General features: G+C 43.3%; 2 protein-coding genes across 3 annotated transcripts in view; both read left to right on the forward strand.

Annotated features, from left to right (window-relative positions):
* The first annotated feature begins 4,837 nt into the window (after window positions 1–4,837).
* LOC130830277 (ubiquitin-conjugating enzyme E2 N-like) lies at window positions 4,838–6,024 on the forward strand. The gene has a single exon (XM_057697418.1). It carries the CDS (start codon window positions 4,865–4,867, stop codon window positions 5,321–5,323), a length of 459 nt encoding a protein of 152 aa, XP_057553401.1. The 5' UTR covers window positions 4,838–4,864; the 3' UTR covers window positions 5,324–6,024.
* A 1,729-nt stretch (window positions 6,025–7,753) lies between these two features.
* HGSNAT (heparan-alpha-glucosaminide N-acetyltransferase) overlaps window positions 7,754–21,747 on the forward strand; it is a 43,422-nt gene continuing 29,428 nt past the window's right edge. For both annotated transcript variants that reach the window (XR_009047726.1, XM_057697068.1), the window contains exons 1-4: window positions 7,754–7,952; window positions 14,749–14,864; window positions 19,054–19,187; window positions 19,414–19,535. Coding sequence is in view for 1 of the 2 variants with exons in the window: in XM_057697068.1 (XP_057553051.1) it covers window positions 7,754–7,952; window positions 14,749–14,864; window positions 19,054–19,187; window positions 19,414–19,535 (571 nt within the window). In the remaining variant the exon portion in view is untranslated. The remainder of the gene's footprint in view (window positions 7,953–14,748; window positions 14,865–19,053; window positions 19,188–19,413; window positions 19,536–21,747) is intronic.

The raw sequence follows: 21,747 nt of genomic DNA on the forward strand, positions 1-21,747 counted from the left end.
CAGATGTGAACAATCAGCAGTGCCCAAGGGAAAGCAAACAGGAAGCTGCCAGCACTCAGCCTAGCTTTGGACAAAGAGAAGGCAGATAATCTTAAGAACTGCCCCCAAGGAGGGATCAAGAAATATGACACAGGCATGTCCATAGAAAAGTTCTGGAAAAGCCTCAGAATCCCTGGTAGGACTGATAGAAGGTATTTCTCCTCCAAAGCCAATCACTAAATCCTGGAAGAGGTGGCTGCCTCTTCACACGTGAAGACAGCAATTCAACACTTCATGGGGCATGAAAAACCAAGGAAAGATACTGCTAAAGGCACATTATAATTTTCTAGTAACGGATCCCAAAGAAGTGGAGATCTGTGATTTGCCAGATAAAGAATTCAAATTAGTTGTTATAAAGAAGAAAACGTGAAGACAGTTCAATGAAATAAGAAAAATAATACATGAATAAGACAGGAAGTTTAACAGAGCTAGAACTTATAAAAGAGAGCGAAACAAATTCTGGAGCTGAATTCTACAATGAATGACATGAAAAGTGCAGCGGAGCAACAGCAGATGATCAAGCAGGAGGATCTCAGTAATACTGGAAGTTGACGACCTCGTTCTTTGTCTCACTGAGACAGCAAGTTGAAGACAAGTCATTTGAAGTTATCCACTCCGGAGAACAAAATAAGAGGAATGAAAAAGAGTGAAGAAAGCCTGTGTGAATTATGGATAACCGTCAAAAGAGACAATCTAGGCATTATTGGAGTCCCAGAAGAAGAAAGGGGAAAGGGGGAAGAAAGTTTATTTTAAAGAATAATGGCTCAGAACTCCCCAAAATCGGGGGAGAGATTTGGAGGTCCAGGTTCATGAATCTCATAGGTCCCCCAAAAGATTGTTGAATCTTTTTCTTTTGAATCTTCTTTAAGACATGAAAATAAAGCTGTCTAAAATCAAAGATAAAAGAATTTTTTAATACAGCAAGAGAAAAAAAAAAAAAGGTCCTCACATACAAGGGAACCCCCATAAGGCTATCAGAGAATTTCCCAGCAGAAATCTTACAGGCCAGGAGGGAGTGGAAGGATATATTCAAAGTGGTGAAAGAAAAGAACTGCCAACCTAGAATACTTTACCCAGCAACGCTGTCCTTCAGAAATGAAGGAGAGATAAAGACTTTCCCAGACAAACAAAAGCTGATGGAGTCCATCACCACTAGACATGCCTTACAAGAAATGCAGAAAGGAGTTCGTCAAGCTGAAATGAAAGGATGCAAATCAGTGACATGAAAACATTAATCATCCTGGTAAATGTATGTACATAATCAAATTCAAAATATTCTGCTACTGTATATGATGGCTTGTTAATCACTAAACTCTATTATAAAGTTTAAAGGAAAAAAGTATTAAGATAACTATAGCCACAATAATTTGTTAATTGATACACAGTATAAAAAGATGTAAACTGACATCAAAAGTAAAATGGGAGTGGGAAGTAAAAGGGTAGAGTTTTTGTATGCAATCAGAGTTAAGTTGTTACCAGCTTAAAAAGACTGTTATAAGATGTTTTATGTAAGCTTTATGGTAACCACAAAGTAAAAGCCTACAGTAGATACACAAAAGACAGAAGAGAATCAAAGCATACCACTATGGACAGTTGTTAATTCACAAAGGAAGATGGAAACAGGAAAAAAGGAACTATAAAGCATCCAGAAAATATGGTAGTATTAGTAAGTCCTTACTATCAATAATTTTTTTAAATTTATTTATTTGGTTGCGTCGGGTCTTAGTTGCGGCACGCAGGATCTTCGTTGAGGCATGTGGGATCCTTCGTTGTGGCGAGTGGGCTCTTCGTTGCAGCATGTGGGCTCCAGAGTGCACAGGCTCTAGAACGTGTGAGCTCAGTAGTTGTGGCACATGCAGACTTAGCTGCCCTGCGGCATCTGGGATCTTCATTCACCATTGGAAGGCAGATTCTTAACCACTGGACCACCAGGGACATCCCTACATAAGTAAATTTAACAAAATATATACAAGCAACAAACATGGATAGATCTCATAAACATCACACCGAACAAAAGAAGACAGACTCAAAAAGGCATATACCATACTTTATGATTCCAACTAAGAAATGCTGGAAAAGAAATTCTAATCTTTGTAAGAATAAAGCAGAGCCATTGCCTGGGGCCAGCAGCGGAGAAAGGATGGAATGGGATGAAGCACACAGGAAGTTCCAGGAGAGAGAGATGTTTTGTGTTACATCTGTAGGGGCGGTGACACAAGTATATAAATGTATCAAAACTCACTGAAATGAATACTTTAAATGGTTGCATTTTATTATAGCTAAATTGAGTTTCTCCCTTGGGAAGTCACATGGATGGCGTGCCATGTACAGATGTAGCACCCACAAAGCAGCAAATGTGAAGCAGAGAAGAGTTATTTGGGAAATGTTGAGTTTGAGGTGTTCTTTGTAGAAATGTCTATTCAAATCCCACTTTTTTCATTGGATGGTTTGTGGGTTTTTTGCTGAGTTGTAGAAGTTCTCTATATATACTGGATACCAGTCAGATATATGATTTGTGAATAAAATTGATATAAAAGTCAGGAGAGTTAAGTCTTTGGGGAAAATCAGTACATAGGTGGTAAGTGAAATCATGAAAGAGGAAGCAATTACCCAGGTAACGTGTAGGGCTGAGAATAGAAACCAGGAGTCCTGGGGATGGGCAGAGACTTGAGAGGAAGAAGTCAAAGTGGTAGGAGAAAACTAGGGGAATGTGATACCACAGCAGTCAAGGGGTATTTCAAAAAGGAAAGGACTGAAAAGTATTCATTCAATTTAGCCATCAGTTCATTAGTGACCTGGTGACAGCAGTTTCAGGGCAGTAGTAGTAGCAAAGGTCAGACTGCAGTGTGTGGAGTAGTCAAAGGAATATAAAGAATCGTAGACATTTCAACAACTTGTTCTGGGACAACTGGATAGGCACATGCACGAGAGTGAAGCTGGACCCTTACTTTACACCATATGCAAAAATTAACTCAAAATGGGTCAAATACTTTAATATAAGAGCAAAAAACTATAAAACTGTTGGAAGAAAACATAGGGTTCATCTTCATGAACTTAGATTTGGCTTTGGATTCCTATTCTGTTACTTAAAAGCATGAGTAACAAAAGAAAAACATAGGTAAACTGGACTTCTAAATTTTAAACTTTTGTTTTTCAAAAGACATTGTCAATAAAGTAAAAAGACAATTCACAGAATGGGAGAAAATATTTGCAAATCATACATCTGATAAGGACTTTGTATACAGAATATATAAAGAACTCCAACAATTCAACAACAACAAAAACCAAACAACTTGATTTAACAACTGGCAAAGAAAAAAAATGAGCAGAGGATCTGAATAGGCATTTCTCCAAGGAAGATATTCAAATAGCCAGTAAGGACATGAAAAGATGCTCAACATCATTAGTCATCAGGAAAATACACATCAAATGCACAGTGAGTACCCTGTTCATGAAGGAACTGGGTAGACCGTTCCTGTTCACTGGAAGACTCAATACAGTTGATATGTCAGTACTACCCAAAGCAATCTACAGATTCAATGCAATATTCATCAAAATCCCAACGGTGTTTTTTTGTAGATAGAAAAAACCATCTAAAATTTATATGGAATCAAGGGATTCTGAATAGCCAAAGCAATTTTGAGAAAAAAAGAACAAAGTTGGTCTCACACTCAATTTCAAAACTTACTACAAAGCTATAGTAATCAAAACAATATGGTACTGGACTTCCTAGGTGGTGCAGTGGTTGGGAATCCACCTGCCAATGCACGGGACATGGGTTTGATCCCTGCTCCAGGAAGATCCCACATGCTGTGGAGCAACTAAGCCCATGTGCCACAACTATTGAGCCTGCACTTCAGAACCCGTGAGCCACAACTATTGAGCCCATGTGCTGCAACTACTGAAGCCCATGCACCTAGAGCCCGTGCTCTGCAACAAGAGAAGCCACGGCAATGAGGAGCCCGCACACCACAACAAAGAGTAGCCCCTGCTCGCCACAACTAGACAATCCCTGTGTGTGGCAATGAAGACCCAACACAGCCAATAAATAAATAAATTTATAAAACAAAACAAAACAACAACAAAAAACAATATGGTACTGAATCATAAAGACAGAGAAATAGATCGAAGGAATAGAATGGAGAGCCCAGAAATAAACTCTCACATATAAGGCCAAGTGGTTTTCGACAAGGGTGCCATGACCATTCAATGGGGAGAGTACATTATTTTCAACGAATGGTGCTGGGAAAACTGGATAGCAACACGTAAAAAGCAAGTTGGACCCTGTATATAAAAGTTAACTCAAAATGGATCCAAGAGCTAAAACTGTAAGTCTTAGAAGGGAAAGCTCCATGATAATGGATTTAACAATGATTTCTTGGACGTGACACCAAAGCACAGAAAACAAAAGGTAGATAAATTGGACTTCATTAAAATTATAAACTTTTGTGCATCAAAGGTTACTATCAACAGTGAAAAAGGCAACCATGGAATGGGAGAAGATATTTGCAAATCATATATGTGATAAGTGATTGATATACAGTATTTATAAAGAACATCTACAACTTAACAACAACAAAATCAAGCAATCTGATTCAAAAATGGGCACAGGACTTGAATAGAAATTTCTCCAAAGTAGATACACAAATGGCCAAGTAACACATGAAAAGATGCCTAACATCACTCATCATTAGGGAAATGCAAATCAAAACCACAATAAAATACTACTTAACATCCATTAGAATGCTATTATTAAAAAGAAAAAGAGGCGTGAGGCGAGCGGAGCCAGAGACGAGACCAGAGACCGAACTCGGGATCTGACAAGATGGCCAGGCTGCCCCGCAGGATTATCAAGGAAACCCAGCGTCTGCTGGCAGAACCAGTTCCCGGCATTAAAGCAGAACCAGATGAGAGCAACGCCTGTTATTTTCATGTGGTCATTGCTGGCCCTCAGGATTCCCCCTTTGAGGGAGGGACTTTTAAACTTGAACTATTCCTTCCAGAAGAATACCCAATGGCAGCCCCTAAAGTACGTTTCATGACCAAAATTTATCATCCTAATGTAGACAAGTTGGGAAGAATGTGTTTAGATATTTTGAAAGATAAGTGGTCCCCAGCACTGCAGATCCGCACAGTTCTGCTCTCGATCCAGGCTTTGTTAAGTGCTCCCAATCCACATGATCCATTAGCAAATGATGTAGCGGAGCAGTGGAAGACCAATGAAGCCCAAGCCATAGAAACAGCTAGAGCATGGACTAGGCTATATGCCATGAATAATATTTAAATCGATCTGATCAAGTGTGCATCACTTCTCCTGTTCTGCCAAGACTTGTTCCTTTTTTGTTTGCATTTAACGGACACAGTCTTAGAAACATTACAGAATAAAAGCCCAGACATCTTCAGTCCTTTGGTGATTAAATGCACATTAGCAAATCTATGTCTTGTCCTGATTCACTGTTGTAAAGCATGAGCAGAGGCTAGAAGTATCATCTGGATTGTTGTGAAACGTTTAAAAGCAGTGGCCCTTCTCTGCTTTTATTCATTTCCCCCATCATGGTTTAAGTATAAAGCACCGTGAATGAAAGTAGTTGTCAGGGTTAGCTGCAGGGGTGTGGGTGTTTTTCTTTATTTTATTTTATTTTTTTTGGTGGTGGGGGGAAGGTAGTTTTATTTTAATTTTATGAGCTCCTTTCCCCCCTTTTATGGTGATCTAATTGCATTGGTTAAAAGCAGCTAACCAGTTCTTTAGAATATGCTCTCTAGCCAAGTCTAACTTTATTTAGACGCTGTAGATGGACAAGCTTGACTGTTTGAACCAAAATGCAAACATTAAACAAACATCACAGCCCTCACTAATAACATTGTGGCTTTGCTGTCAAATGTAGAATCCTCCCTTCAAGAAAAAGCTTGTGACCATTTTGTATGGCTTGTCTGGAAACTTCTGTAAATCTTATGTTTTAGTAAAATATTTTTTTGTTATTCTAAAAAAAAAAAAGGAAAAAGAAAAAAGGGAAATGTGTTGATGAGGATGTGGAGAAATTAGAATCCTTGTGTAACTGCTGGTGGGAATGTAAAATGGTACAGCCACTATAGAAAACAGTATGGCAGTTTCTCAAAGAATCATACAAAAAATTAACACATGATCTAAGAATTCCACTTTTGGGTATATACCCAAAAGAATTTAAAACAGGTACTCAGAACAGGTATTTGTACACCATGTTCATAGCAACATTCTGGTGGCTGCCAGGGACTTGGGGTCGGAGTGGGGCAGGTTGGTGAATGGGGAGTTAGTGTTAATGGATACAGAGTTTCACTTGAGGATGATGAAAAAGTTCTGAAGATGGATGGTGGTGAAGGTTGCACAGCAATATGAATGTACTTAATGTCACTGAACTGAACACTTTTTTTTTTGGCTGTGTTGGGTCTGCTTGCTGCGCTGGCTTTCTCTAGTTGTGGCGAGCAGGGGTTACTCTTCTTGCAGTGTGCAGGCTTCTCAGGGTGGTGGCTTCTCTTGTTGCATAGCATAGGCGAACGGGCTTCAGTAGTTGCAGCACCTGGGCCCAGTAGTTATGGTGCATGGGATTAGTTGCTCTGGGGAATGTGGGATCTTCCCCCACCAGGGCTCAAACCCACGTCCCCTGCATCGGCAGGTGGATTCTTAACCACTGCACCACCAGGGAAGTCCCTGTTAGGAATGCTCTTCCTCCCTTCTCCTGGGAGCCTTCCCAGACTACCTTAGGGGCTTCCATCAAATGCTATCCTTCTATGAACACAGCATGCATTGCACTGTATTGTAGCTTTGCAAAATTATCAAGTCATTCAATATACAGAGAAGTATAAAAAATAATATAGAGAGCACCCATAAACCTGTCACCCTACCTAAGCAATAACTTCACTGGTTGAAGCCCACCGTCAAGCTGGCCCTCAACATTGTGCCCCCCGCCCTATTTCCAACCACGGCTTAACTTTCCATGTATATCTTTATACTTTTATTACACATGCATATAAGCCTAAACAACATATACTACTGTTTTGCTTGGCTTTACACTTTATGTATGTTATTACAAAGATATTTCTGCAGCTTGCATTTTCCCCTCAGCCTTATTTTTGAGATGCATCCCTGTGGATACAGGGAGCGCTAGATCATGTCTACTGCTGTATACGTTACACCACAATTCATCCATTTTCTCCACTGACGGACATTCAGATCGTTTACAAGTGTTTGCAGTTTCAAACCACTCTGCCTCCAGCATACGCATGAGTTTCCCCGGGCGCGTAGCTGGGAGTGTCACCGCGGGGTCATCTTGCCTGCGTGCCTTTCGGTTCATCGGGGACTGGCAAGCAGCTGTTCCGAGTGGTGGTAGCACACGGTGGCTTTTATGTCGCAACTCGCCCTCTGGACGGCAGACGCCTTGGGGGCTGGGACTCAGCACAGTGGACAGGGGGCACGAACACCCGTCTGTACGGCGAATGGCCGGACGCAGGGATTCAGCGGAGTGTTGCTCAGCGGGTGGTGAGGGACCACGGAGCGGCGGCTCGGGGGCCGCGGGGACCTCCCTTCCGGACGCGTCTCTCCCGGGGACAAGATGCCCTGCGCAGTGGGAGGGGCCTGGGAGGGGAGCTGGGTGAGCTTCCCCCTCCCGCGGAAGGCCGGCCCCGCCCCCGCCCCGCCCCCCTGTGACTCGCGCGCAGCGCCCGGGCCGAGAGCAGGGCGATGAGGGGCGCGCGGCCGTGCGCGGCGGAGCGGCGCGGGCCCCGGGGGCGCGGAGGCGGCGGCGGCGGCGGTGGCGGGAGCGGCGCGGGGCCGGCGGGCGGCATGTGCGGGGCCGCGGGCCGGGCGCTGGGCGCGCTGCTGCTGGCCGCGTCCGTGCTGAGCGCCGCGCTGCTGGCCCCCGGCGGCTCCCCGACGCCAGGTGAGTGCGCGCTCCGGCCGGGCCCGCGGGGCGGCGGCCGTCCCCTCCCCGGGGCGGCGCGCGGGCGGGCAGGCTCGGGAGCAGCGGCGCCCGGAACTCGCGTGTCGTTTCCGCCGCGCTGCCGGGGCGGGGCCGGGGCCCGTGCACGGGGGCCGACCCGCGGGAGGGCGCGCGCGGGGCGCCTCGGTCTTCATCGGGTGCCTTTGACCGGGAGACCTGTCCCCCCCCCCCCCCCGGCTCCGCGCCGAGGGCAGAGCTGATCGGAGTCGGGCAGGGGCTGCGGGGGACCCGCCGGAGCCCCGTGCGCGGCGGGACCGAGAGGCCGGGTCGGCGGGGCTGGGCCACCGGTCACTGCGGCCCGGGCCGGGGGCGCAGCGGGCGCGGGAGCTGGCGGCCGAGCCGCGGGGTCGGATCTCGAGCGGGCCTCCCGGGCTGCTGGCACGGTGACGGGCGGAGCGCCGCGGCCTGCGGGGGGACCCCGGGCGAGGTCCGCGGCCCGGGGCGGGGGTCGGCCGGGGCGGTGCTGCTGTCCGGCGGGGAGGAGAGGAGAGCTGGACCTCCGCTCAGCGAGCGTTTCCCCAGCTCGCCTCGTCTCCGAGCTCGCCGGGGAAGCGGGAAAAAAGGCCAGTTCCAGGAGCTCCCGCTAGACTCCTTGGACGAGGACCCAGGGCCCTAGAAGATCTCAGTCCCAAGCCCCTCCCCAAAGGATGCTGTGGTCCGCGCTGGTGGGATCAGACTAGTGCAGCAAACCCGCTTCGGTCCGTGTTGGGGAAGGTGTTCTCATCACCTGGGAAGCCGAGGGCCCCCTGTCTCTCCTCCCCCTCCTCCCGTCCCCTTTGTATCAGAACGCGGCGGTTTTCGTGTCCGTGTGTGTGGTTCAAACTGCCCCTCCTCCCCAATCAAAGTGGTGTAGGGCAGAGACAAAATGAATTTTGAAAAAGTGTCTTAGCTGATTAAGTTTAAACACTGTCTCCCTCGCCCCCGAGCTCAAGCTCGTCCACTCCCTCCCTTTTATAATCTAGCGACAGACCTCAAGGGGTGACGCAGTCTCCCCTGTCACAACTTGTGAGGGACAGATCCCGTTCAACGCTCTATTTTTGTGCTTTAGCGTCAGTTAATAGTGATCATTATTATAGGAAAAACGTAGTTTCTCAGTAGTGATTCTACGTAGTGAGGGAGAACCGACAGTAGCATTCTGAAGCTCCCCACCCCAGCTCTGTCCACAGAGCTGTATCCCAGGTCAGCCAGGCTTTTAGTGCCACCTGGAGTCCAAGTTTGGGCGGGACAGACTCCTACCAAGAACTCCTTTATATGATTTCAGGACTCAAGTTTACTTGAAAACAAACAAAAACATTAAGTAGAATACCTCTTTTAAAATATGCTCAGCCAAGTCACTTCGGAGCAGGGAGCTAGAACCAGAAATTAAATATTTGGAAATGAAGTAAATGTCTCATATACGAGCACAGTTACTCGGGCAGTATTGAAAGGTGACTTTGGTGTATTTCCTCACAGAGACATTGTAGAGAGGAAGAGGGAACTGTTTGTTGTATGCAGTGCTGCTTGAGGCTGTCCTGGTATTTCTACGGTCAGCTGTATGGAAGTTGGCAGCTTTTTCTAGCAACTGAGCGTCAGTTTCAATTTCGGCATCCTATTGGATGGCTTAGGAATTTCGTCTGGGGTGTGTGTGGGTGTGTGAGAGAGAGAGATACAGGTTACAGACTCATTGGGTTTTTAAAAAATTTATTCTATTGAGGTATAGTTGATTTACAGTGTTGTGTTAATTTCTGCTGTATGGCACAGTGATTCAGATATGTATATATGATATATGTATGATATATATATTCTTTATATATATATACATATAATTCTTTTCCATTGTGCTTTATCACAGGATATTGAATATAGCTCCGTGTGTGTACAGTAGGACCTTGTTGCTTATCCATTCTGTATATAATAGTTTGCATCTGCTAATCCCACAGACTCACTGACTTTTTAAAAAATGTTCAGATAATACAAAAAGGTACAAGGTGTCAGAATCCCCTGGCCTTCCACTCACGTGCCTCTAGCTGTCGTCTTCAGCCTTGGCTGCACGTTAGCATTACTCAGGAGGTTTTTTGTTGCTTTTGTTTTGGGGAGATTACAAGTGCTGGAGAGGGTGTGGAGAAAAGGGAACCCTTGTGCACTGTTGGGAATGTAAATTGGCACGGCCACTATGGAGGGCAGTATGGAGATTCCTCAAAAAACTAAAAATAGAACTACCATGTGATCCAGCAATTCCATTCCTGGGTATATAACTAAAGAAAATGAAAACATTAATTTAAAAAGATACATGAACCCCAGTGTTCATAGCAGCACTATTTACAATAGCCAAGACAAGGAAGCAACCGAAATGTCCGTCAACAAATGAATGGATAAAGAAGATGTGGTACATGTATACAATGGAATACTACCCAGCCATAAAAAAGAATGGAATAATGCCATTTGCAACAACATGGATGGACCTTTAGGATGTTGTGCTTAGTGAAATAAGTCAGAGAAAGGTAAATACTGTATGTTATAACTTATATGTGGACCCTAAAAATCAAACGAACGAATATAACAAAACAGAAGTAGATTCACAGATACAGAGAACAAAACTAGTGGTTACCAGTGGGGAGAGGGAAGGGGGAGTGACAACAGTGGGGGTAGGGGTTTAAGAGATATAAACTACTATGTATAAAATTAATACGCTACGAGGATATATTGCATAGCATGAAGAATATAGCCAATATTTTATAGTAACTTTATTTATTTATTTACTTATTTATCTTTGGCCATGAGGGTTGTGGGATCTTAGTTCCCCAAGCAGGGACCGAACCAGGGACCAAACCCGGGCCCCCTGCAGCGGATTGGTGGAGTCCTGACCGCTGGACTGCCAGGGAAGTCCTCTCTGTAGTCCCTTTAAATGGAGTATAATCTATAAAAATTCTGAATCACTATGTGGTACACCTGAAACTAACATTGTATATCAGCTATGTTGCAATTTAAAAAATATGAAAAATAAATCATTCTGGTTGGGCAGAGATTCTGATTTAATTGGTCTGGGGTGGGGCGAGGGCGCTGGTATTTTTGTTTTGTTCTGTTTCTTCAGCTTCCCAGGGAATTCTGATGTTCAGCTAGCATTAGCACTCCATAAAACCTTATGTTGAATAATATTGATGACAATTAGGAGCTTTCAAAATCTGAAATTCACATGGAAAAAGTAAGCATGGGACAAGAACCGTATTCCACCCACCACTAAAGACTCAGAAATATGAATAAGATCAATAGTGACTACACCGCAGAAGGGCTGCTGCTGTACAGAACAATTACGAAGGAAAAGTCAGCAGCTGGTGGCTCTGAACTTGCAAATGGAAGCTCTCAAAGCTGAACAAGGAAAATGAAGAAGAGAAATATTTGAAAACATTACGACAAATATGTCCAAGAAGGGGTGTAACGTCACGGGGGCTGGGTGGTTAAATAAACATTCCAGCAACTCACAGGAAAGGAAAATGCTGGTGGTCAACATTTGGAAAACATGCTAAACCTTGCTAATTGTTAGTCCAGAACTAAAATACTAAGGAAATTGTATTTTCTATACATTAGGCTGAAAAGCAAGGAAAAAAATTAAACTGGCCCCAGCTGCTAGGGATCAGATCTGCTTAGTCTCAGGAGACTGGGAGCATAGAGGTTAGGTGCTGGTCAGACTGGTGGGTCAGTGTGGTGGGTGACCTCAGGCAAGTTGCCAGACCTCTCCAGGCATCATGTACCTCATCCGGAAAATGGAGGCACCAGCAGCTATTTCACAGGCTGTGGGGCCTGGAGCACAGCAAGTGTGCAGTTATTTGTGTCACCTGGGCTGATGAACAACACACTTGTGTTTATAAACCGGCACAGCTAAATTGGGAGAGGGATTTGGCTAAACGTATCAAAAACTATTTAAAAAGCTATTCTTGGACTTCCCTGATGGCGCAGTGGTTAAGAATCCGCCTGCCAGTGCAGGGGATATGGATTCCATCCCTGATCCAGGAAGATCCCACATGCCGCGGAGCAACTAAGCCCATGTGCCACAACTACTGAGCCTGTGCTCTAAAGCCCAGAGCCACAACTATTGAGCCCACGTGCCACAACAACTGAAGCCCACGTGCCTAGAGCCTGTGCTCCGCAACAAGAGAAGCCACGGCAATAAGTCCGAGCACCTCAATGAAGAATAGCCCCTGCTCTCTGCAACTAGAGAAAGCCCGTGCCCAGCAATGAAGACCCAGTGCAGGTGATAAACAAATAAATAAATTTATTTATTTATTAAAAAAAAAAAAAGCTATTCTTGGGTAAAAATTTCACTCCTGGAAGCTCATTCTTAAGGAACTATGTCAAGAGCACGTTGATTTTCAGATCTCTATAGCATAATTTTTGTATAGGATATAGCATCGTTTCTTTAATTGGAAGAAACGGGGAATGGGGAGAAACTAGAAATAAAGTTAAATGAAGAGGAAGAAATAACTTTAAGAACTATGTAACCACCCGCTGCTGGTTCTGATGACGCCCCTGCTGTCCCCTGCGTGGGCGGGACGTGGCCCGGACCCTTATACGCATCACTTGTCCGACACTTACTTCGTCTGAGGTTCTGTGCCAAGCACTTCGCGTGTGTTATCAATTTTAGCCTCCCTGGCAATCCTCCGAAGCACACACGGTTACATCCCTAGTTTATTGATGAGGACACTGAGGCGGGGCAGGGTTCAAATTCAAGTTGGCCCAGCGTGGAGTCCACACACTTAACCCACCATGTTACACTCCTGATCCCAGACACTGCTTCCACTGGCCACTCTCCAGAGGGCCACCGAAGAACAGAAAAGGTGACTGGTGAAGCTTTACTTAGCCTGAAGGGGAAAAAAGCTTCAGTATATTACTAAAAGTTACATACTCTATGTTTTGACTTCACTGAGAGCTAAATAAGGGTAAATTAGGATAAACTCTAAAAGTGAGGGATTTAGGCTGGCTGCAGCGAAGAATGTTCTGAGTCAACCAGATGAGGTACTGGGGAGCCCTGAATTAAGCTTTCATGTTACAGAATAGAAGAGGCTAGATTGTTACCTTTCTAGTTGTGTTATTAAATAGTTTCCCTTAACTCTCCTACACTGTTGGTGGGAAAGTAAAGTGGTACAACCACTGTGGAGAACAGTATGGAGGTTCCTTAAAAAACTAAAGATAGAACTACCATATGACCTAGCAATCCCACTCCTGGGCTTATATTTAGAGAAAACCATAATTCAGAAGGATACATGCACCCCAGTGTTCATAGCAGCATTATCTATAATAGCCAAGACATGGAAGCAACCTAATTGCCCATCAATAGAGGATTGGATAAAGAAGATGTGGTACATACATACAATGGAATATTACCCGGCCATAAAAAAGAATGAAATAATGCCATTTGCATTAACATGGATGCAACTAGAGATTATCCTACTAAGTGAAGTAAGTCAGAGAAAGACAGATATCGTATGATATCACTTATATGTGGAATCTAAGAAAAAATGATACAGATGAACTTATTCACAAAACAGAAACAGACTCACAAACTTCAAAAACAAACATATGGTTACCAAAGGGGAAATGCGGGGGGGTAAATTAGGAGCTTGGGATTAACGTATACACACTACTGTATATATATAAGATAGATGATCAACAAAGCCCTACTGTATAGCTCGGGGGATTCTACTCAATATTCTATAATAACCCGTGTATGGGAAAAGAATCTGAAAAAGAATGGATACATGTATATGTATATGTTATACATGTATATGTATGCTGTACATCTGAAACTAACACATTGTAAATCAACTATACTCCAATATAAAAAAATTAAAGAAAAAGTTTCCCTTTTTGCCTGTTGCCTAGAAGCTAGATGGTAATGTGTCTTTCATGTAATACAACAGATATAAATGGCCCAGTTGACCTGGATGAAACATTTTGCTTTAACTTTAGCCAGTAACAGTTTGCTGTTTTCCCACCAAATTGGCAGACTGAAATGTAGAAGGTGCATCGTCTTTATGGGACCCTCAGAACATCTGGTAAAGTGATGAGCTCTAAGCCCAGGGAATACAGAGCAGTGGCTCTTTCTGACCTTCAGACTCACCCTCTCTCCTTCCCCGCGGACACCAGCAGCTGCAGAACTCCAAGCCACAGTGACATGAGGCAGAGCTTCTCAAACTGTAAAGGGTGTGCAGATGCCCTGGGGACCCTGCTGCCCTGCACATCCTGACTCCCTGGTCTGAGGTCCTGCAGGTCTCACGAGCCGCCCATCCTGGCTCAGAGCTGAGTAACGTGGGCCAGGAAAGTTGGGGCTTTGGGATCACACAGATTGAGTTCACGTCAGTGATTTCACTTAAAAACTCTGTGGCCATGGGCAGTTGTATAATCCACAAGAGCCTTGATTTCTTCATCTGTAGGATGGAGAAAATACCCAGCCCATGAGGTTGTCAGATTATCAAAGAGACGGTGTGTGGAAACAGCTAAACTCGGTGCCCCTCACACCTTAGCACTTGGTGGATGTAAGGTGTGAATGGTGTTGACTGAATCCTTGTTTGCAGTAGAGGCGCAGGTGTGGGAGGGAACTGGGTGCGTATGTGCCTGTGCACACCTGTGTGGACACGGCACGAGGGACGAGAGACCCCAGGGTCCTGGGAAGCCACTGTCCACTCCGATGCACTTTGTCTCTGACACATCTTTCAGGTGCCTTATTTTTCTTTTCTTTTCTTTTTTTTCTAATTCTTACCAGACTTAGACAAAAAAAGGCCCTCAGAGCTGAAGATGGACCAGGCTTTGCTGCTTATCCATAATGAACTGCCCAGGACAAACTTGACCGTCTATTGGAATTTTGATCGCTGTTACCATGTAGGTGCCGCGTACGTGCTCACAGTTGTGTTTGCTTTGGGGCTAGTCATATGGCCCTCGTGCTGTCAGACCTGAAGCCCTTCACATGTTAGCTTCAGCTACATAGGTGAGGAAACAAACAGGCTAGATAAAGACTCAGAAGAAATTTATCATGGAGGTTGCCTAACAATGGACAGCATCCGTTTCTTATCTTTTCCCTGCCCGTCTTTTTCAGACCAGTTCTCTGTGATGCACAGAATTGATAGACGTGTTTTTGTGTGTGTGTGTGTTGTTGTTTTTGTTTTTAATGTGACAAGCATCCTTTCATTCCACAATAAGAGCATAAACCTATCCGGGCCACTTGCCCTTTTCTGCCACCTCTTACAGCGTTTGTCCTCAGGGCCATCAATCAAAGGGCCTAGAGTGTGACAGAGCAGCCACTCTGCTGGTTTTCAAGTTGCAGAGGGACGGTGAACGAGGACTGGGGTCTCAACAGGGTATGCACAGTTGGCTTTGGTGTCCATTTAGTTTGATCCCTTATGAAACCTGAATTAATAGATGTGTTTGATTTGATTTCTCTGTCCACTGCATAACCCTCCCGCTGGACCAGAGAAGGAAGGAGTGAGACACGGGGTGTTCTCCATGGAGGGGTGGTGAGGGCCACGGGAGGCTCACGCTGAGGCCCTTCTGATGATAAAGGATTTTACCTGAAGGTGTTACTCCTATGCTAGACCTTGTTGCTTTTTTTAAAAATAAATTTATTTTATTTATTTATTGGCTGTGTTGGGTCTTCGTTGCTGCACACGGGCTTTCTCTAGTTGAAGCGAGCGGAGGCTACTCTTCATTGTGGTGTGCAGGCTCCTCATTGTAGTGTCTTCTCCTGTTGTGGAACATAGGCCCTAGGCGTGTGGGCTTCAATAGTTGAGGCACAGGGGCTCAATCGTTGTGGTGCACGGGCTTAGTTGCTCTGTGGCATGTGGAATCTTCACAGGGCAGGGCTCAAACCTGTGTCCCCTGCATTAGCAGATGGATTCTTCACCACTGTGCCACCTAGGAATTCCAGACCTTGTTGCTTTTTAAGGACAAGGCTACTCTTCCATGTAAAATGAAATAGTGTTTACTTCTAAATTAAGAGTGTCAATATACCACCTTCAAAGGAGGAATTTTAGTGGATAGTGACCTGTTTAGTGTAAATGGCTTAAAAAAATTTTTTTTTAAAGTTCCCAGTGTGGGGTATCAGCTAGAAGACGATGGAGTAGTATACAGCACCTTCTGTAAAGTTACGTGAAACACAGAACATCAGTAATATTAAAAAGGTAGGTCAAGACCAGGAAAAGGTTTATCACAAGAAGGACCTAAAAGAACCTTGAATTAAGTAGAAAAAAATTGATAACTTCAAAAATGTCTGTAATGCATTTAACAAAACATCAATCATGTGTTGTCAAGACACTAAAAAACGCAAAAGGCAGCGATTATAGTTTCTGCAATTTCATATCTCTGCACAACAAAAACAAACTAATAGGAGAGCGAATACAGATGTAAATATTTCATAGAAAAATCTTTGACCTTGCCAAAGCATGAGCATTTGTATCTAAATGTTTCTGACGATAAAGATGACATCAGTACAAGTTGCAGCTGCTGCTTACTGAGGGCCTGCTCGGGGTTTTCCATATGTTACCAATCGTTTAATCCTCACGGCAATCCAGGAAATATCTGGGTTCTGTAGATGGTGATGCTGAGAAAAGACAGGAAAGTGACTTTCTGCTGGGTGGCGCAGCTGTCACACGGCAGCGCTGGGGTCCTCACCCCTCGCCCTAGCCTCGGAATCTGTCTGCTTTCCAGATCCTGCTTTACGTTAATCAGGAGGAAAAGGGGAAACGCACAATTCCGGAGTAAGGTTCTCAGGGTTTTGGAAAGCAGGGTCATCATCCAAACAAGAGAAAGGGAAGCAATAGAAACAGTAACTATGGAAACTGCAAAATGAGAAAAAAAATGGGAATAAGAAAGAGCCAACAGATGGTTTTTTTTTTTTTTTAAATAAAAGTCACACATACTCTATAACGGCCTGTGTGGGAAAAGAATCTAAAAAAAAGAGAGAGAGTGGATATTTGTGTATGTATAACTGATTCACTTTGCCGTACAGAGAAATGAACACAATATTGTAAATCAACTCTACTCCAGTCAAAATTTAAAAAATAAAAAATAAAGTCACACAATTGACAGATTACTGATACATTTAAAGGAACAATGGAAATTAATAAAATTAGAAATTACATGTCAACAGAAATTAAAATAATTATGCTCCAATGAACAGTTAAAACTGATCGATTTAAAGTACAAAAATTGATTGATTTCCTTCAAAAAGTATAATATGAAGATTGATTCAAGCAATTGAGGACATAAATAGATCAGCAACTGATTAAGAAGTCTGGAAAGTTATAATGAATTTCTCCACCTAAAAATAAGTAATTTTTTCCTGCATTTTCAAATAATAAATAATTCTCAATCTATATAAACTGACCATAAATATAACAACAATAGAAAATAATGATGGCTTGACATCTGATTCATTGTGTTAATCTTAAAATCTGCCAAAGACATGACAAGAAATGCAGGTCAGTCTTTCTAATTAATGTGGGTATAAAAATCTTAAGCTTCTATCAGGTAGAATAAGTTGGCATATTAGAGGTTTATAATGACTTATATTTTCATCCTGAGGAATCTATAAGAGATCGTATATATGGACAATGATAAAATGTTAATGGAAAAATTATAGGCTCAATGGAAAGATAGCCAATGCACACAGATATGATGACTAAACGTAGGAAAAATGGCAGTACTTCCCAAATTAGTTTATACATGCAACACAATTGCTTGTGGTTACTTTATAGAAGCTGCATAAAAATAATTCCAAAATGTGTATGAAAAAGTAAGTGTGCAAGAGAATCAGAGAATGGCTCAAAAGGAGAAGGGATGGTACGGAGACTTGCTGTACCAGATGAGATGCATCGCAGAGCACAGTGGTGAACGTAGCCGAAAAAGAGAAATGAAGACCAACAGGCCAAACTAAGTGTAAGAAGTAGAACCTAATTTACGTAAGAATTTAACAGCTAAAACCATGGGAAAGGTATTTAGAATAATTGGATACCATCTATCAAACACCCCAAGTGTGTTCAAGTAAAAAAAAACCCACAAATTTAAAAAATATTAAAAAATGCAGAATACATTTTTAAACTCATGAAGCAATAGAAGAAATAACAAACCAGAGTAGTACAACTCTATAAAACTTTAAAAACAACAGAGCATAACAAGAAGCACTAGAGTGGAGAAGTGTTTGAGAGAGTAAGAAGTTTAATGTCACAGCATATGAGGACAGATTCTGTTTGAGGGAACTGGGTGTCCACCAGGTGGTTCACAGCATAGGGGACAGAAAAGAGCTAAAGAAAATCGAATTATTTAATCTACTTATAATTTAAAATGTAATCTTAATGCTGTGGTCTCATAAACACCTAGTACCTGAACAAAAGGAAGAATGATTTGAAGTCCTGGTAAGGCTAATGAGAAATAAATCTGCTGTAATTTTTCTCATGTGAGTGCTATTTGGCCATGTGTAACAAGAACCATTAAAATGATTATTTTTTTAATCCAGTAATCTCATTTTTGGAAATTTATCTTAGGGAAAGAATTTAAAGAAATAAGAACATCACTTGTAGATCTTTTAAAACAATGTAATTTATATAAATTATAAATATAAGTAGATTTATATTATATTGCATATCATATAATTAAATTATATCTTTCAAAACAGTATAATTTATATAAATTATATACAGAAAGATAAAACAAAAAGAGCTTTGAAACCAGCCTAAGTATTCATAACTATAGTATTTGATGGACTTTAATGCAACCATAAAAATTATAAATATGCAAATTCGGTAGAATCACAGAATTTTATTCGTTAAATAATATTAAGTAAAACCATAGAGTGCAAGATTAAATGGATGTTGTATTTGTTAATTATGTGAAGAAGTTACCTATGAAGGTCATATATTTCCAGAGCAACACCTAGTTATGTAGGCAAATTTTACCTAAATTATTGAAGTTTAAAAGTTTTCTATAAGCATGAAGGAAAAGTTATCTCAGGATCTGCAGTTGGATGTCCTGCACCACAGACCGTCAAACCCCTAACACCTGTGCTTGGATCCTATAGTGCTCGCTCCAGGTCCTGGTCCACGTCTCTCGGAGCAGGAAACCCGGGGAGCCCAGCGTCGTGGCCGTGGCAGTGGGCACACAGCACAGGTCCATCCTGCAGCTTAATGACACCGAGGAGAAGGAAGTTTGTAGGTTCGTACCTGCCTTGCTGTGATGCACCTGCTGAAATCTGCACTTTCTCTCTACTTTTTTTTTTTCCCTGTTTGAGTTTTAGCTTCTCCCTCTTTCAGAATATCTTTTTGTGTCTTCCCTGGTCTGCACCCGAGAATGCCTGTACTGGGCCAGCGTGACATTACCGACATCTGACTCCTCATTTCCTAACCTAACAATGTTTCTTCATTTTGCCTAATCTTTGTAGGCTGGAATACAAATTTGGAGAATTTGGAAACTACTCTCTCTTGGTAAAGCACGCCCATGATGGAGTCAGTGAAGCTGCTTGTGACCTCGTCGTCAATAAGAAGCCAGTGGACAGTGACCTCCGTATGTACATGCTCTTGGATGATTTTTAGAGTTTGCATTTCAGCGGTTTTAGTTTTTGAGTACTGTTTGTGGCATTTTGGGTAATTTTTTTTTTTGGCTGCGCTGGGTCTTCGTTTGTGGTGCATGGATTCTTTGCTGTGGCGTGTGGGCTTCTCTACTTGCAGCACTGCCTTCTCTAGTTGTGGCGCACAGCTTAGGAGTTGCAGCATGCGCACTGAGTTGCCCCGCGGCATGTGGGATCTTAGTTTCCCAACCAGGGATCAAACCTACGTCCCCTGTGTTGGAAGGCGGATTCTTAACCCCTGGACCACCAAGGAAGTCCCCCTTTTGGGTAATTTAAATCCTGGATTATAGGTTGTCTATCTCATTTAGTTATGGCATGTTTATAATGTATTTTTCTGTCATTGGTGTAGACTAAGAAAATTATGTGACATATAGAAAAGTTATTTGATATATCAACATATTCTCATGGCTGTTAGTGTATTATGAAGCATAAGTAAGCCAAAAAGAGAAAAATTCAGTGGAAAGAAACTGGAAATAAGGCAGCTGACTGTCAAGTGTCTACCCTTATTTTAGGATTTAGGGTACGGTGTTTCCTGTATGTGTCTCTGACAGTCCAGAGGCCCCTTGGGCTCAGCAGGGACTGTCCATTCTCTAACAACTCCACTGGAGAAAATCTGTCCCCGGAACCCTCAGTAGATAGTCCCTGGGGCTGTTCCGAACAGTAAGTACTGTTCGCAGGGACGCTGTTAAAGACTGCGGTCGTGTCAGGACGCTGGCAAGAGCCAATGCGAAAGGGCCCACGTGGGATGATTTAATCATTAAAAGAATAAGGAATGCAATTGATGGAAGCACATTGAACATACGAAACCGGCAAGTTCACCATGAAGCTGAGAAGCACAAGGCCCCCCTCCCCAAACAGAAACAGTATTTTGGTTGCTTTTGGGGGTAACAAGGACACCTGATGTTAACTGGTGATTTAAAATTGTCACCGGAAAGGCAGGATCCTCTCTCCTCCCTTTTCTGTTTTGACTGTATTTTAGGCTAACGCAGTTGTCTTAGATGATGAGGGTAAATTCCTTAGGGAAGACTCCAGCTGATAACGTGGCAGATTATTTTGCAACACCCAACGAAATGATCGATGTAGGCCAAAGCCATGAGTGCATGGAACCGTCCAGTGAAAGGGGAGTTTTACACGGGAGGGGTCAGGCCTTCACCAGCGGAACACGGGCGTTGGGCACACAGTCCGAAGCAGGAGGGGCTCCGGATGGGATTTCGGTGGGAAAGACAGCACCTGCGAAGCGTTCCTGCTGGAAAAGTGGGACTTCTCGGCCAAGGCTTTGCAGCTAGGTTCTCATTTACAGAACACATGGAGGATACAGGATTAAGTTCAGTGCCATCAGGTGCGGTGTCCTGGCAGATCTAGAACACAAATGAGACACCTTGATAGGGGACAGCCAGCCTCGTGTAAATCAAGTCAGTGACTGCAGACCAATGCGTGAGACTTAAGACACGTTAACCACACAGGCAAGACGTGAACCTCGCTTAGATCCCTATTGGAACACACAGACTACAAAACACATGTTTGAGCCAAGTAGAAAAATTTGAATATGGACTCAGTGTTAGCCAGGGAATTATTAATTTTGTATGACATTGTGCTTATACAGCAAAAGGTCCATTTTTAAGAAACTTTTCATTTTGAAATAGTTCTAGACTACAGAAATGTTGCAAAAAAGTTTCCATATACCCTTCACTCAGCTTCGCCTAAGCCCCTAAACTATATATTCGCAGTACAGTGATTCCATGTACAGTGCCTGAAACCAGCGCTGTTAACTGAGCTGTGGACTTGTCAGGGTTCTCCAGTTGTCCTCCTAGTGTCCATTTCGTATCCAGCGTCCCACAGTACATTTAGTGGTCAGGACTCCCAGCCTGCCTCTTATCTAACCTCATCTCCTCTAATCGGCCTTTCTTGGTCTTTCACGATCTTGACACTTTTGAAGAGGACTGGCCAGTTATTTTGTTACTTGGGTTCACTTGCTGCCTTCTTGTGACCCAGGAGAGGACTTGCATCTTCTGTGGAGTTCGACAGAAGCAACACAGTGTCCTCCCCGGGTTCATGTAGGAGTTGCCTGATATCATAGATATACGTCCTCAAGATGTGGGAGTAAAATAACTCGATGCCTGGGATTTGCTTAAAAGACTTCAGGCAAAA

This window comes from Hippopotamus amphibius, chromosome 10 (genome assembly GCF_030028045.1).
Source record: "Hippopotamus amphibius kiboko isolate mHipAmp2 chromosome 10, mHipAmp2.hap2, whole genome shotgun sequence".
In the NCBI taxonomy this organism is placed as follows: Eukaryota; Metazoa; Chordata; class Mammalia; order Artiodactyla; family Hippopotamidae; genus Hippopotamus; species Hippopotamus amphibius.

Excerpts from the sequence above, each read along its gene's own strand:
- LOC130830277 (XM_057697418.1), top strand. The coding sequence starts at position 4,865 with ATGGCCAGGCTGCCCCGCAGGATTATCAAGGAAACCCAGCGTCTGCTG.